This window comes from Hippocampus bargibanti, linkage group LG09, assembly GCF_051943395.1.
Source record: "Hippocampus bargibanti isolate YZ-2025 linkage group LG09, ASM5194339v1, whole genome shotgun sequence".
NCBI classification, from domain to species: domain Eukaryota; kingdom Metazoa; phylum Chordata; class Actinopteri; order Syngnathiformes; family Syngnathidae; genus Hippocampus; species Hippocampus bargibanti.
The window spans coordinates 19,646,445-19,663,406 of record NC_142742.1 but is presented as its reverse complement, the minus strand read 5'-3'; the positions used below and the strand labels follow the sequence as shown (position 1 = coordinate 19,663,406).

Genomic DNA, 16,962 nt, shown 5'->3' with positions numbered 1-16,962 from the left:
CCAAGTACATAGATGAAGGACAAAATCTTCCTCACTGATATTGATCACACCCGTTTATTCTGCAGGCGTCAGTGGAACTGCGTGAACAAACTTGCACACAAATAGAACAGCCCAGCTCATGGAACACAAGTGGAAATTATGGGATTCACACAAACTGAGTCATGTCTGGTAGTTCCTAATCTGCCTGCGTCAAAGGCTGTTCTGGAGATGTGGCAAATATCAGTAATGCGGAAAATTCTTTGATACAGTGGTGAAAAACAACTTATTGTTGCTGATTGAAGAAGACTTGGAAATGGGACCAGGAAGATACGTAGCTTGTACACACATGAGTCACTGGCTAGTACGTAAAAGATGGGAAGTAGGTCTAATTTATTCTGGATTTGAGAAACAATGAAAAAAGAATTTATAAACTCCTGCAGTTTTATGGGTTAATTTCATTGTATTATCTCTAAATAAACAGAATACATGATTTTCCTCTTTTTTTCCATACGTTCTTCTGACAAGTGTTCCCGAAAGCCAGCATTTACAGTATACATTGCCTCCGGCGACTGACATTTGCGTAATTTGCGTCATCCTCGGCGTTAAGTCTCCAATGCCAAACGCATTAACACTCAATCCCTCCAGAGAATTGCATTCACCCAAGACGGATGGCTCCACAACGTCGAGGTGCCCTCTTTGCCAAGCCTGTTTGGTCTCCACGTCTCTCTGCTGCCACATGGTAAGAGAGGGGGAGCGCGGTGAAAGAGGGTGGTGTTCAGAGAGGCCATCTGGGCATCCCATCTGCAAGGCAGTTATGGCTCTGACGTTTGCGTTCTGGCAGTGCGCAGCGATCGATTACGAGTGACGGACCCTGATGAGAAACTCCTCAGACGTCTTCATGACGCCGAGGGCTTCTAATAATAGGATGTTGTTCAGGATGACAAATTCTGGAACCTGGTCACCATGACATGGTGTAAGGGGATGCAGGAAAGCAAGCAAGTACCATGGTTGTTTGATTGGCACTCTGATTTGGAAATCCTTATGAATGAAATATGAACATAGAGGAATACACTGCAAATGAAAACAGTTGTCTTGCGTGTTTGTGAGACGCTTAATCTCAATCGCTCATGGATCAAGAATTAGACCCCACTTTGTAGACACTACAGTATTTCTTCTTTGGATGAAATCTGCTCTTTTGAGTGGGCAGCATGTGTTACGTGAGCCAGTGCTCATTCTGTCCCGTATGATGTCCCTGATGCATATAAGATTTTCATTACAATAACATCCGGTGGGATGGATCTCATCGGGGAACTGTGCACGTTATAACTAATGAAGACAGCAGCATCACCACGAGACTGTATGTACGTGGTACAGTACCTGGATACACAGCCAAACATGCCAACCCCACAGTGCCCCAAAAGTGAATACACTAACCAATCAAGAACAGTATGACACTGTTATCAAATGCAAACACTTTTAGCGACAGCAATGTTTACTTTAAAAAAACACAACAAAACAAAACAAAACAAAAAACCTGTGACTCATGATTTTCAGAAATAGGATTTACTTTTGACAATAAATAAATAAATAAATAAATAAATAAATAAATAAATGCACAAAGAAATAAATAAATAAATAACATAACACATTTTTTAAGTTAAATTTTGATATTTTAGCTATCATTCCTAAGTCCCCTTTGTCTGCAATCAAACAATAAAATGTAACTTTTCCAAAATATCTGAATCTGCCATGATAACACTGTTAAAATATGTCCAACTCCAAAGGTGAACTCATATATGAGAGTCCATACAGTGGACATCCACTGACCTTTATTTTCTTGAGCCATGCGTAATGCCTGCAAAGACATTTGGGGGGAAATCTCAAGCTGGCAAACCAGTACTTTTGCAGAACTGATAGCTGGAAGAGCATCCTGAAGCTCCTCCTTGTTCAGCATCATGTTGGCACCAGCCACAATCACAATGGCATTCTCACCTGCATGGAGACAACCGCATGCACGGATTGGCTGTCAAATGATCTGAATGTCGACCAATTTACAGTACATTTGGCTTTAGAAGTGGGAAAAATGTACTGTGGTGTTGATATTGTTGGGGAAAGCCATCTGTGTTTCAGTCCCTCATAAAAAACAAAATGAGAGGCTTTCATGGATTTTACAATTGTAACCCCAGTATCCAGAGCTTTGACATATGAGTGTACATGTCATTTATGGGTACATGCAAAAAAAAAAATAAAAATAAAAATGAAATCCACGTCCATCTCGTTTCACACTTATACAGTATTTCCATTTTAGCATCAGGGGTGGACAACTATAATAGGTAGGTGGATTCCACCCTGAATTGGTCACCAGTACATCACCGGGCACATGAAGTACTGTATACATAAAAAGTATATGGACCCCTGATTAATTGCCAGTTATTTATGATTGAAAAATACGAGATAAAAAAAAAACTAAACAAATTAAAAAAAAAACTACACTTTTTCTGATGATTTCTGTGGGGTCAACGAGAGTAAAAAACCTTTACCTGCATCGTTGACAATGATGGAGGCAACGCCGGTGGCTGCTTTGGCGGTCTGTCCAACAAAGCCTAAGAAAGTGAAGAATGAAAAAAGAAAGTAACATTGTCTACAATTTCAAGTTTGATTCTAAAACCACGCATTCTCGTTAAATGGATGGCCACGTTGGGCTGTGTAATTAGTGACGGTGGGCTCCCCTCTGCTAATTGACAAACGCCATTAATTAATTCCTTGCCTCATCAAAGGCAAGCATTCAAGGACAAGTTTCCTTTTCAAAAAATAATTCACACTGGTTTGATATCGAGAGCTATTGGAAGGCATGTTGTTTGAATATGTCACATATGCTTACCTGTTGCTCAGTCAGGAATTTGGCCACTGTATTGTGGTAAAGGTTTTCCTTCAGCTAGCTTGAGTAACATATAGAATGCTTTGCACACGTGCTTTTTGGTGTCTGTTGGCTGTGTAAGCTAAACATTGACAGATTTCCATGTTTCTTCTTTTGTGGTCATTTCTTTTCTCAATCTTTAACTTTTCTTCCACCCATGTCAAAAAAAAGGCAACTACTTTGGGCACAAAGAAGCGTGCTGTGTTGACGCACACCATTTGGAACTGTTAGTTTTCAAATGCGGATCCTGAGAACTTGGTTTTAGGAAACTTTTCATGGGAGGGTGTTGTTACATTTTTGGTAGCTATTGCAATCCAATTTAATTTTTTATTGATTTATTTATTTTTGATTGTTGAAGCAAAAAGTTAACATACAAATAGCAAGGTTCTCATCTACACTGGATGACAAATTTTATACAGTGGACCACACCTGTGTGTATAAACTATTAAAACTAATTTCACTGTATTGACATAATTTGGGTGCAACCTTTGTTTGTGAAAATATTGAAAGTTTTAGCCTACCTAAAACTCAAAGGCTTGCCTGCTGATGATATCTTGGGAAAAGCTCGTGTTTACCTGTGTACACGCCATTGTCCATGAAATTCTGGATATAACGGTCTCCAAAGGAGTCGTTACCAAGCTAGAATAGACAGAAGACAAAACGATTACAAGGAAGGTGTCAAGCAGGGTCAGACTTGGTTAGCGGCAACGTTTGAAAAGTGTATACTGAAATCTCAGAAGAGTTGCATTTTCGTGTGCCCTGCCAGCATACTGGCATGGTGCCGCCACCGACAATAAGCAAACGCGAACACACAAAAGTCAACAAAAGCAAACACGTGCAAACACACGACCAGCTGTGCCAAGCCTTGAAGACACGATTACCCCGCCTTTACGCCTCTTCATGCCCAACTCGCTTCATTTTTCTTTCTTCCGTCCACATCTATAGCCACTTTGGGTTGTGGAGGGGGTCCCCACCTTGGCCTGAGGCACCTGCTTCGAACCCACGCTCTCCAAAAATCATGCCAAAATACGGGTACTCGTAGCTGTGTGATGATGGGTTGGGCGGGTATTGGCTGCTTGGCCCCATTCACTTTGAAGAGTGGCCTTCTGTCTTGAATGTTTTTGATAAGCCAGAATGTCTATTTTTGGGTTCTCGTCTCCCCATGCCCGGAGAGCTCCTCCTGCACTAGGTTGTTATCGATCGGGCCTCTTTGTTCTGACAGAGGTGGGGCGTCGGTGCTTTAGTGCTAGGGTTGAAAGGCCACACCATGCTTACTGATCGGAGATGCCGGGTTGTGTCGTATGGGAATATGCCTGTTTGGAGGCGTGCAAGAGTGGGTGGCGTATGCACGCAGTCTGGTATTGATCAAGAGAAAATGAGACATTGAGAGTTTATTCCAGAAAATGAAGTTTTGGGAGTTGCAAAAAAGTTGTCGGAATATAATTTGCTTTGGTGTAAACTGTTGGAGTGCGAATGTACAGTTGCTAATTGATTAAGTATGTGAATCATCATCTGGCCTTTGTCAGCCATGAACCAGATACAAATTCCCATCATAAATACCATGCAGATCAAACACAACATCTACCATGTGACTATTTTGCACTTTTGGAACAGCTTGATCTGTCTTTGACTGGATAAGTAGTGTGATTACAGGTGTGATAATGGCAGGGAGGACTGTTCCTTTGACTCCATCATGACCCAAACGATGCACAGAAATTCCTTGAGCTGCACCTTCCTCCAGAGAAAACCACACACAACACTTCATGCACCAGAAGTCTACAAAGATTTATTGACTTTAGAACTGTATAAGGCTGGAATGTATGCATGCCCTCATGTTGACTTTTTTACTCTGACAAAACCCTTATTATTGGGACTCGGATAGACAGTTAAGACATCTTTACTGTATATACCTTGGCGACCATTGCAGTTTTGGCACCCATTCTTGCTGCTTGTATGCACTGGTTAGCCCCTTTCCCTCCAAAGCCAATGAAGAAGTTGTGACCATGGATGGTTTCCCCTTCTTTAGGTAGCCTTGCTGATTGGCTGAGGGTAAAAACAAAAAATACTGTGACCACAAAGATACATTTTAAATGTACATGGCTTAGCTTTTATACAGTGTGTGCTGGGTTTGGTCAAACATTGCATATACAGTAAAGTCTCGTTATATCGATATCGGATATATCGATAGTCCCGGTTATATCGATACTATTTCTATGCACGCACGGAGAAAATTACATGCAAACGGGGTCGGATATATCGATAGTCCCGGTTATATCGATATTTTTTCGGACTCCCTTGAATATCGATATAACGAGACTTTACTGTAATTTATTAGGATCAACTCATTCCATACTTATTTATTGATTTTTTTACACTTTGCAGTTTATGTCTACTACTCTATCAAGTTTTTTTTTAAAAAAAAACACACCAAAAACAATATTAAAAACCCCTTTACACCCGATATCTGAAATATCACAAGTGTGTTCAAATTTGCCAAAACGATGGAAGAAGCAAACAGTAGAGTAGCTGACTCAAGGTCGGTTGAAGTACAGCCCCTGTGCTCCCCACTTTTTGGCCCAGGTGGGTGCCTTTACGAGCTGTCTGTCCTCCACCAATAGAGACTAGAAGGTGAGTAATATGGGCAAAGAGAAGACGACGATAACATGCATGCGTCAAGACGTGGTGGTTTGGCCTCAGGCCAGCGTGGCCACAGAGCCAAAGGACCTGCGGTTGGTAAAATGTTGTCATTAAATTGCTTCCCCCCCTCTGTTGTTTGACTTTCTTTTAGACATCAAGCACGTGTGGGGAACTTTGTTTGATGCAGGTGTGCTATATATTAAAAAAATGTTTCCTCAATCCCTGCATTTCCTGTAAGCCGAGTCAGTCAGAACATGAGAGGATGCTATAAATGCTGCTTTTGCATTTGTGTGTAAAAACACTCCAATATCAAAAGCAGGAACAGGATATGAGGTCTGAAAGGCAGCAATGGGGTAAGAAGGAAATAGCACAAAGGGCGAACATTTAAAATCACACACCCAATACTAGTCGCAACTGAGGAAGATCAGCTGATAAAATTCTATCTGAAAAGAATTTAGACAGACATAAATTAGACTACAGTATAAGTATGATTGATGATGCTTTCACTGGAAGATAGAAATACATAGTGCCGAAAGTACATTTTCCCTCACAGAAGTGAAACAGATGTGATGTGACATGAAACTTTTTAAAAACAGTGGTCACTACAATGGACAGCCTACAATGTTAAGAGCAGGCCTTAGTTTCATCTTGTCTGACTCTTCTTTTCCTTTTGGCTTCATCCTCCATCTAACCCTATTTTGTGCATCACACCAGCTACCTTCATGTCATCTTTGACAATATCCATATACCTCTTTGGTCTTCCTCTCTGTCTCCTGCTTGGCAGTTCAAGGATCAGCATCCTTCTCCCAGTATAGTCACTCTCTCTCCTCTGGACATGTCCAAACCATCTCAGTCTGGCCTCTCTGACTTTGTCTCCAAAGCCTCTAATATGAGTCGCCCCTCTGATATATTCATTCCTGATCCTATCCAACCAGGTCACTCCCCAAGAGAACCTCAACATCTTCATCTCTGCTACCTCCAGCTCTGCTTCCTGTCTTTTCTTCAGTGGCACTGTCTCCAGTCCAAACATTATGGCTGGTCTCACCACCGTTTTATACACCTTTCCTTTCATCCTAGCTGAAACCCTTCAATCACATCATAATTATATCATCTTGTCTCACTCCCTTGATGTAATTCACGGACAAAACGTTGCTATGTGGGCGTGCATTTACAAGTGTGTTTGTGTATATGTGTGGGTGTGTGTGTCTGTTTGTGAGTAAGTTGTGTGTCTATTTGCGGAGTATTCCAGTATTTCCAGTTTTGTAGGGCCAGATTTTGTACTATGCTAACCTGAAACAGATGGAAGCCAAGAAATCATGAAATCAAGATTAATCACTTCAAAACTTTTTTATTTTTATATTTCAGTTCAATTTATAGACAAAATGTAGAGTCCAAAATTCCTTCTGCTGAGTTATGTTGTTAATAAAGACTCGTGAGCCAGGTTCAGAAGCTGCCTTGCAAGCCCAAGTTCTGACCTTAGTTCTGCCATGCACCACAGATGAGCTTGTGTTTTTGGGTCGGAAGCAGATACTGGTTTTCTCCATTTTCTTCTGAGCTTACCATCCTTTTAGAATCAGAATCAGAATCATCTTTATTGCCAAGTATGTAGAACACACAAGGAATTTGTTTCTGGTACAACACGCTGCACTAGTATCATCATCAAAAAATTGCAAAGAGGCACTATACAGTTCCATTTGGGCTAATGTTCAAAGAGTTAATTGCTTGGGAGAAGAAGCTGTTTAAATGTCTGCTGGATTTGGTGCGCATGGATCGGTAGCGCCTGCCTGACGGGAGTAGCTGGAAAAGGTGGTGGGCAGGGTGCGGAGGGTCCAGTAGGATTTTCCGCGCCCTAGTTTGGATTCTTGCAGTGTGCAAGTCCTCGAGATAATACTGATACAATACTGAAACAAATATCGCTCTCCTCACAGTTGAATTTGTCAAAAGTACTAGATAAAAAAGTACTAGATACCAACAAATGATGGTACAATTCTGAACTTTGGATTCCTATCTATCAATTTATCAAAAACCCAAAGAGGGACCAACCCCAACATAACCCTTTATTTGAAAAAATTTTTAAAACATTACAAATTCAAGCAATTGACACCAATTCATCAAACCTCTCGGGTTTTATTGTTCTAAAGCAGGGGTGGGCAATCCCAGTCCTGGAGGGCTACTACCTTGCATGCTTTCCAACTCTCACTGTTGTAACACACCCAATTCCAATGGACAGCTGCAATACAGCCTTTCACCGAGCTTGCTGATGATCTGATCATTAGAATCTGGTGTGTTGCAACAGGGAGATACAGAAAACATGCAGGATAGTGGTCCTCCAGTATTGGGATTGCCCCCCGCCCCTGTTCTAAAGCAGAGGTCCCCAACCCCCGGGCCGCGGACCGGTACCGGTCCGTGGATCATTTGGTGCCGGGCCGCGCAGAAAGAATAAATAATTTACATAAAATGAAAAGTGAAACATTACCAGATTACATCCATCTATGACGTACTCCTGACGCATGGTAAAACGCTTGTCTAGGTCACGTGATACATACCGCTAAAATTAGCCCACCGTAAACTAGCAAAATGAGTAAAAAACAAAAGTTTTTGGAATGTTTCTTTATCCGCCGGTCTGTGAAAATATTGTCAAATTGACCAAATTGACCTTGCTATGCTGATACTTTTGTCAGTGATTTATGATTGGGCTTGCGATCATCCCAGGGTGTCAACTGGGAAGGCTTGCGTACACGCAACACCAGTGAGGGTAACGCAGTAGAGAAAATGGATGGATGGAGAACAGAAAACTGCTATTGTCTGATCAATACTCAAGTACACATGACCGTCATGCCTGGATCACGCAACAAAATAAATGTAATCTCTTACAATGGAACTCGATCACATTGCTCCCATAAAATCCTCAGTCAAAACACTGGCAACACAACAGGACATATTAAGAAATCCCCATCTCCCGACTTAATTGGACTCAATCTTGTCAAATCAAGCTGCTGAGGGAGGAGGGACGGAAAAACGTTTGAGGCCATAACAGTGACCATCGCGTTGGCAACAACAATCATGGAGGAAGAGCCGTCAGGTATGATTGTGGCAATACCATTTGTTGTAAAATAAAAAACAAAAGGAAGAAAAAAGTCATAATTGGGTGACGGTTTGGGCTGTCTATTCTACGAAGAGAACTTGAGTTAATGTTCATTCTACTTTTGATTACAGCAGCAAGTAGTCAACATAATATAATGCGAGATATATAACTATGCTATAAGGTCATAATCAGATAATCGTCACATTTGACATCAAAAAGTGGTGGGGGCCATAAATTCCTCGTTTGTTGCTGAATTAAAACCATTCTGCAAGGAGGAGCGGGCCGAAATATCCTCACAGAGATGTGAAAAACTCAACGCTGGTGATAGAAAGTGTTTGCTGCTTGCTGCCAAAAGTGGCCCAATGATTGTTTAGGTTCAGTGGGGCACATACTTTTTCACGCAAGGCCAGGTGGCTTTCATTTTTACCCCTTTAAACATTTTCATTCAGTTTACCTTTGTCTGTTTAGTGATATTTCTTATGATTTTAAACAGTCGAGTGGGGATGAAATATATTTTGTTATCATACTCTGCTCCTCAATTCCATGGCTAAGTCACGTTGTTCTTGTTCGGGAGTGGCTATACACGCCAGCTCATCACCCAGCTGTAGTTCTTCACCTCATTTTGGCTGTTATAAATTAATTCCCAAACCAGTCCTCAGTACAAGTTTGTGCGTGTGTGTATGTATATATATATATATATATATATATATAAAATTATGAACATGTACTTCGCAAGACATTTTCTAGTTGCTCCTCTAAAATTGCTGTGTGCAGTGCTGCAAGTAAGTAAATGAAAGGTAGTCTGTAGCACGAGCTGTGTGATGTCATAGCAAAATCACAGTACTATAATGTACCAAACTACTTATGAATCATGCTGATGCAAGGAGCGAAAAAACAAACAAATTGGACAGTCTAAAAAACTGAGCCCAATTGTAACACATCCTGTATTTTAGTCTGTATAATACTATTTTTTTAAAGAAAATGTTGTTGCTTTAGAAATGCTCAAGAATGTCCTTAATTTAGGTTCTTAACAGGTAAAAGGTGTGACTATACAATGAAGTTTGACAGTAGGGGGCGCTGCACATCCTTTAAAATGGGTGAGACTCCTGACTGACTGTGCTCCTCTGTGTATATGTATGTACAAGTGCACTGATGTTTCATTCAACGCAACTTTCTACAAAATGACCTTTTGTGTTTTAGTGGATCAGCAGCATACACCGTGTCTGTCTGTCTGTCTGTCATTTAGCAATGCGATAAGTTCGACTTTTCAAGACAGCAGGATTTTTCCACTTCAAAGTCAGGCACATCACATTGGAAGGCTTGAAACGTATTCCTGATAGCCTACCCTAGCCGCTGTCTGACCTCCATCTGTAAAGCCCCCCATGCCCACATAGCTTATTAAAATTTGAAGTCATAACTCATGTCCTTTGAAAGCGGGATACAATGCAGAATCGGCAGTTAAATTGTTCATGAGAAACATGAATCGAGATCGAGATGGTGTAGCAGGACTATTTATGTAATTTTATTTATTTATATTTTAATGACATTCAGAGTTCTACCAATAAGACTTAGTTTAAATATTGTCTTTTTTTTTAATCACTCCCCCCCCCACACAGACACAATTTTATGAAAAAAAAAAAAAAAAAAAAAAAAAAAAAAACCTGTAAACATGATTTTCAGTGTGATGGTAACATCTGATCATGTGAGGTGTATCCTGTCATTGCTTGCAAAGTTCATGATAAATGCGGGTGAAAAACACGCATGTGACAGACGATTTGTGGGAATGCATTCTATTTGGCTCTAACAATGTCACCACCAAGCAGGCTTATGCAACATCTACTCTTTCAGGCGTACAAACATCATAATTAGTGACAATCTTTAGATCTCCAGCATCTGTCAAAAAGCAGAACAATTATGTGCTCACTACACATTTAAGACTGCAAGTCTCCTCTGCAAACATAAATCTCATGATGGCAACGTTCCTTATTAACTTCTTCGATAAAGACAAAAAGGGAATTATTAAAAAGTAGAACTCGGCTGACAATTTTTATTAATCTATAGCCCGAAGGTTGCCAAGCTGAAATATGTTATTGATTAACGTTGCAGAATTTTTAGGACAAGTTATGAAAATCCAGAAGTAGTTACTAAGTTTAAACTGCTTCCTCTATTTTTGTGGAGGGAGTTACAAGCCATGATAGAAAATACACTCTAGCTAATCTTTTCCATAAACTCACAGACCACGTCAAAAACAAAATGGCTGATGGGCAATTGTGGTTCTTGTTATTAATAAACAATCATTCAAGCAGGTTTTAAACACTGCTTCTGTCACTTACTTCAAGTAACAACAGTTGGGATTTTGAATTATACTTGATAGATCCAACTTTGTGATTCAAGAACAATCACTTGTTTAAAATTGTCCTATCAATACTTGATTGGCTTTTTGTTGTATACTGATTTCTGTATTTGTTTCTCATAAAATACAATGATGATGTTGCATACACTCAAAATAGTGAAAAATCAGCCATTTTGGGTCATGGATGAACTCATTCATTGCCAGAAGATGTACAAAAATGTGTACACTCCCGTGCCAGGGTTTTTGTCATTTTCACTCAAATTGAAGGACCCACAGAATATTGACTTTTAGGACTACATAAACATTCAAGACAGTGTTACAAACCTTAGACTCACTAATTTCATCAGAAAAAAAAGAGTTATTTCCAAGGTTACATGGGTGTAGAGATATTTGAGCTTGAAATGGGGTACAGCTGTACAAAACACAATGCAATCCATACATAATGATTTATATAGCGCTTTAACAACGGCTGAATCTGTAACAAAGCGCTAACATCGACAAAAGGCAAATGCTTCCCCTTCGTGGAAGGAAAAAAAAAACATTGCCACAGGTCTGACCAGCGCTTTATCGGTACAAGAAAAAAAACAAAACCCGAACAAATCCGGGAATGGCACTCCACGTCACACTTTTCAATTCCCGAAAAAATGAATTAATGAATCAAAATTCACAGTGAGGACTCATCACAATATTTACTACCTTTGTTTTGAGTACACACTTCCTTTTTACACCTACCTATTATTTTACTCTTGCATGAACAACATTTTGGGATGTTACAAATTTCATTAAGATATATAGCCGACAACACAGTTGTACTGGCAACAGCCCCAACGCACAAACCAAACTGCACGGCTTTGGGACAGGAGAAACTTGAAAGCTGAAACCCATTACACGAACACTGCCGCTCCTTTGCGAGGACAAAGAGTGTGACCTCTCCACCCTAAGCCGTGATTTAATTTGCATGCAACCAACTAAAAGGAGAACCAGATTCAAAATTGATTTTCAGACAGCTATTGAACGCGATTAACGGTTCAAACCCACAAATACAAAATGAAAACACTTGTAAGGAGCATAAGGGCAGATGGTCTGTCTGACTGAACTAAACACATGCTGAGCGGGTGGCTGGAACATCTTATGTGACTCACTTGGCCACACCTCTTAAAGGTGCACACAAATGTAGTACAAAGTGTGCATGTGACATTTGTCAGAATTATACTTGATAGTACCAGTCTATTTCTGAAATGCTTTTATATTTTTTTGAAAGTGGAATTAGAATCTGTATTGTCATTGCACAGTGTACCACATTTAGCTACAGCAGAGGCAAAATTGAAATAAATACAGGTAACATCCGACTTACGACCGGTTTCCATTCTGACAAAACCATCGTAAGTCAAAATGGTGGTCGTAAGTCGAAATCAATTTGAAATGTTGAATGGAGACTCGGTGCTAAATGACTTGCAAACAACCTGATTTGGACGCCACGGGGACAGGCGGGTGTGGCTCTGGGTTGCTGGTGTTCTACCAGTTGCCCTCTCCTTGGCCTTATTACACTCTCCGCGCCGACGCGCAGTCCGACCCAGCGGCTGTCTGCGGCGCCGACGCGTCCAAACCACCACCTCGCCGCGAAGCACAACAAACTGGCTCAAAGAGGCGGCGGCAGCCGTGGGCCTGATTCAGCGTTCTTGTCGCGGCAAGCCCGCGCGCCCGACTGCCGACAGCTGACCCGCCTCGGCTCTCGTCATGGCTGGCATCGGGGAACCCTTCCCCTGTTCTCGTCGCAGCAGTCCCGCGCGCCAGAGCGCCAACGACCACCAGCCTTGAAACTCCCCCCGCCGGTGCCATTATGCAGTCGATTGTTGTACGAGAGTGAGATGCTGGCTGGCTGGCCAAAATTCTCGTACGCGTTTGTTAAGAGACTGTTATTTTGTATCCTCATTTTGTGCAATGCTGTAATATTCTCTGTTAAGATAAATGTGGCATAATGCTGAATGTTGAGTGGATCTGGCAACCCAGCCACAACGCTACACCCAGTCCTTTGACAGCGATAATAAAAATAAATTGTTCTTGTACAATGCTGAGAGAAGCGGTTGCTCTCTGTGCTCCGGCAAATAAACATCCTACTTGTTTGATCTAAACAAGAAGGACCATCTCGAGTCTTTATTCTCCCAAATGCATTGCGAACACGCTGCAGATCTCAACAGCCATGCTAGCAGCAGGCGTAGAGTTAAAAAAAAGTCTGGCGGTCGTGGTCGTAAGTACGGTGGTCGTAAGTCACGCCGGTCGTAAGTCACGCCGGTCGTAAGTCGGATGTTACCTGTAGTTACACATCTTCAAATAAAGATACTGAATAAAAATATATAAGATTTTGTAGCTATTTGGCATAATCATAGCATCTGTGACAAACTACTTTTCAGGAAAATAAGCTATTTCGCTTGAGTGCTATTCTGATTGAGTTACCAAGGACCACATTGTGAAAGACAGTGACGTGCAGTCAGGGGAGGCAGGTGAGGCTGTGCCTCACCTGTCATCTAAGAAATATCAAATGAAAAAATAAATTAAACAGTTATATTTATTTAGTGATTTGTACTTTAAAGTTCTTTTCCATTTAACTTCACCATATTTTTTTTTTCCAAAATCGCTGAATGTTCACATTTACCGTTCAAATACTGAGTAGAGACGAGCGGTGAGGCAGCAGCTGGCTGAGCCTCACCATGGATTGCGCAATGACTATGCTCACTGTGCTGGCTTACTCTGCAGTGAGACCGCATTGTTGTCCTCTGCAAATCGCTATTAAAGTGTTCAAACACTTTTAGTAGATGAACTAAATTTCTACAGTTTCGCTGGTGTATATAATGTAGAGTCACTTTAGATTATAAACAATGTACTACAGTTTATTTTATTTTTTATCTAAACTGTGTGAATAGGTGAGGCACACAGTCCTCCTGCCTCATGACAGGGGGCACTGGTGATTACAGATATTCTTCTTGTGCCTCCTTGGCTGCAGAATAATAGAATTAGTGAGAGCAAGCTACAGTAAACAGTTAGCAAGTTCAGTGCAACCATCCAGTCATTTTTTTTTTGTGTTGCTTGGCCTTATCTTTAGAATGGAGGATTACATATCTAATGAAAGAAATAGAGAGACTTTTAAAACTGAAGAAAGATAAGGAAGGTTTCTACAAATAAGTTATCGATGCCTTTCTTCAGAAGGAGCGGCGCATGGACTTCATTTATAAGTAAAGGTAACACGATAATAAAGTTTTTTTTAATTCTTTTTTTTCTATGCCACAGTTTAAATAAAGAATGCTGACATGACATTTTAAACAAAACACGCTAACTGTTGCCAATTAAATGGTGAATGAGCTACTCTGTAGAGTTCATATGACTGTGATGACGTCAGTGCCTCACCAGCCATGAACCTCACCACACGTCACTGGGCATGACATATTTTTTTGTCAACATTGAGCAGCATAATTACGTTTCAATATTTTGGCTATTGCAGTGTTCAATTGCGGTTTTGTATTTTATATATTCCAAGTATTTTCTTTCATGGGAGTCAGGGGAGGTGGAACAGATCAATTACAAATAAATGAATGCAGAATTTTTATTACAAGTCGATTAAGTTGAGTAAGAAAAAAAACTTGTCAGTCATGGTACCACCGTGCTTTCACTTCTGATTTTGTTTACCTTTGAGCTTCAGCAACAGGAATCACAGTTTAACCAATCTGATCGTTCCCTCCGCACTATTTTTCATCAGAGTACACATTTGAGGAAGTATATAATTTTGCAGGAAGACACTTTCAAAGATAACCAGTAATCTCTCGGTAATAGTAATAATAATAATAATAATAATAATAATAATAATAATAATAATAAATTTCATTTATATGTGCCTTTCAAAACTTTCAAGGTCACTTTACAATAACAGGATTAGTTATATTGTTGGGCTGAGGTTACATACCTGACCAGGTCAGTCATGCAAGAACCAACCACTATCACGTCAAAGGTTTCTTCAGTCATTACCTGATAAGACACAACTGGGTTATTCAGGCCATAACAATTTCAAACAAATTAGAAGTTTCATTTCTGAATCTTAAGGGTATGCACTTTCAAGATCAGATTCAAGATTTTCAAAATTCCTTTCCAACTGTCCTTGTTTCTTTTTTTAGGAGACTAAAGAGGAATATTTAAGGTAAAATGATCAAATACGTTTCTCAACGTACTCCAAACCTGAAGTGCTTGATAGTTTGTTTCCTAGACGAGCATGGAGCAGACAATGAATAAGATATAAATAGAGTCTTCATCATTGGCTGAGTTGGATTGGATTCAGTCACATATTGGTGTTGTATGAGCATGTGTGTTTGCGTGTGTGCGGGGCAGTAGGTGGGGAGGGGGCTCTGCAGATCCTCAGAATCCTCATCTTGTATCTGAGCTAATGCTATTCGTGTTAATCTCTTCAAATCTCTTCCTCGGCAGTGGAGGACTTGGAAAGCCTGGCCGCTGGCAGTGGGATGCTTTCTTGACTTCCCTCTTTCTTTCCACATTTCACAAGATATTGTTTTTTTGTCTGCATGCAAGCAAAGTCAATGTTACAAGCAGGCAGTGATTTTACTGCAGGAGAAAATCCTCAAATATTCACTGTCCAAATCAGTTTAAAAAAGGCATTATTTACCAAAGTATTATACACTGATTTGTCAAAGCTGATCAAACTTCATCTTCGATGCATAGGGCTTCACTCATCCGCAGGCTAAAATGGCATCTCGATCAAATAAATAAATCCAGATAGATAAAACCATTTTAGCAATAGAATTTGAATCCCCCCAAAACATGTAATTACTCTAGTTACAAACTACAGTGAAAACATTTATATTCATCAAAAATGGGGAAAACAACAAGATAATCGTAATATGTTTTTTACCCACATCTTATTTGGGATTACAAGAATGACACTTTTGTTTGGTCTGTAAACTGTTGGATCATTTTAGAACAACAAATAACAGGTTCAAAACTTCCCGTTGGCTAAAATATGGGACACTTGAGCCATGAACTGTGCACAGTCCCGAGGTGTATCAATTTTGAATCTCATGTGTAGTCTTGGTTTTATGTGCAATAGACATGGATTTAAGAGGCTGTGCATTCATTTTTCTTAAGGCAATACAAAAGAAAAACAACCAGTTTGACAAAATGGTACACGCAATTATATTAAACATAATATAAAAGGCGTTGTCAAGTGGATTTCTGACAACGTGTACAAAATGTAGAAGTCATACTGGTTTGATGCAGAAACCGTACAAACGATTTTTCTTCTTTTGGTGTGTTTTTAAACATGAACTTGAACTTTCATGGTTGACAGTATAATACTTCAAGGAAGCCGTTTTAACGACAAACTTAAGACCATTACCGAGTTGTTGTTTTTTTAATAATGAAAAGTTACTTCAGTATTACAATTTTAAATTGAAATTCAGTGCGTAACGTTTATTATCATGTAATTATTGTTATGCAATTTAAAATAATATCATTGCTCGCTCACTTTTTAAATGAAAACTGCCATCTAATATTGTGATTGTTTTTAGCGTCGTTCACTAAAAAAATCCACCTATCATTGTAAAGTTGGTTATGAATTTAAAATGATGTTAGAGGAATAAACATCTGGTGAGTTCCCATTAAGTGGATTGTGCTTGCAGTAAATCCTTGATAAAATAATGGAAAATGGTATCATGCCTAATCCAACACAAAATGCGAGTAGTCATGCTACAACCCCAAAATTATTATACACACGGTGCTATTAAAACAATGACAATCATAATTTAATCATCAAAACACTCAACATGTTTACCTTTTCCGTTTTCTAAATGTAGGTGGCAAACGCACATTGCCCCGTCAGTGCTGAATGGCAGATACAATGAGGAAACGAATGCCTTACTAATATTATTTCATATCCAACGAGTACATAATTTATAGTAATGTACATACATCCTGAAAATATATATTATCACA

The 16,962-nt window shown here is 39.8% G+C and overlaps 1 protein-coding gene across 1 annotated transcript in view; it reads right to left on the bottom strand.

Annotated features, from left to right (window-relative positions):
• The window catches only part of rbks (ribokinase), a 42,445-nt gene extending 25,552 nt beyond the window's left edge, over nucleotides 1-16,893 (bottom strand). The window contains exons 1-6 of the mRNA XM_089004657.1: nucleotides 16,802-16,893; nucleotides 14,927-14,988; nucleotides 4,807-4,939; nucleotides 3,472-3,535; nucleotides 2,520-2,582; nucleotides 1,807-1,971 (exon numbers count right to left, since the gene is read on the bottom strand). Of these exons, the coding sequence (XP_088860783.1) occupies nucleotides 1,807-1,971; nucleotides 2,520-2,582; nucleotides 3,472-3,535; nucleotides 4,807-4,939; nucleotides 14,927-14,985 (484 nt within the window). The 5' untranslated portion in view covers nucleotides 14,986-14,988; nucleotides 16,802-16,893. The remainder of the gene's footprint in view (nucleotides 1-1,806; nucleotides 1,972-2,519; nucleotides 2,583-3,471; nucleotides 3,536-4,806; nucleotides 4,940-14,926; nucleotides 14,989-16,801) is intronic.
• Between the last annotated feature and the right edge of the window lie 69 nt (nucleotides 16,894-16,962).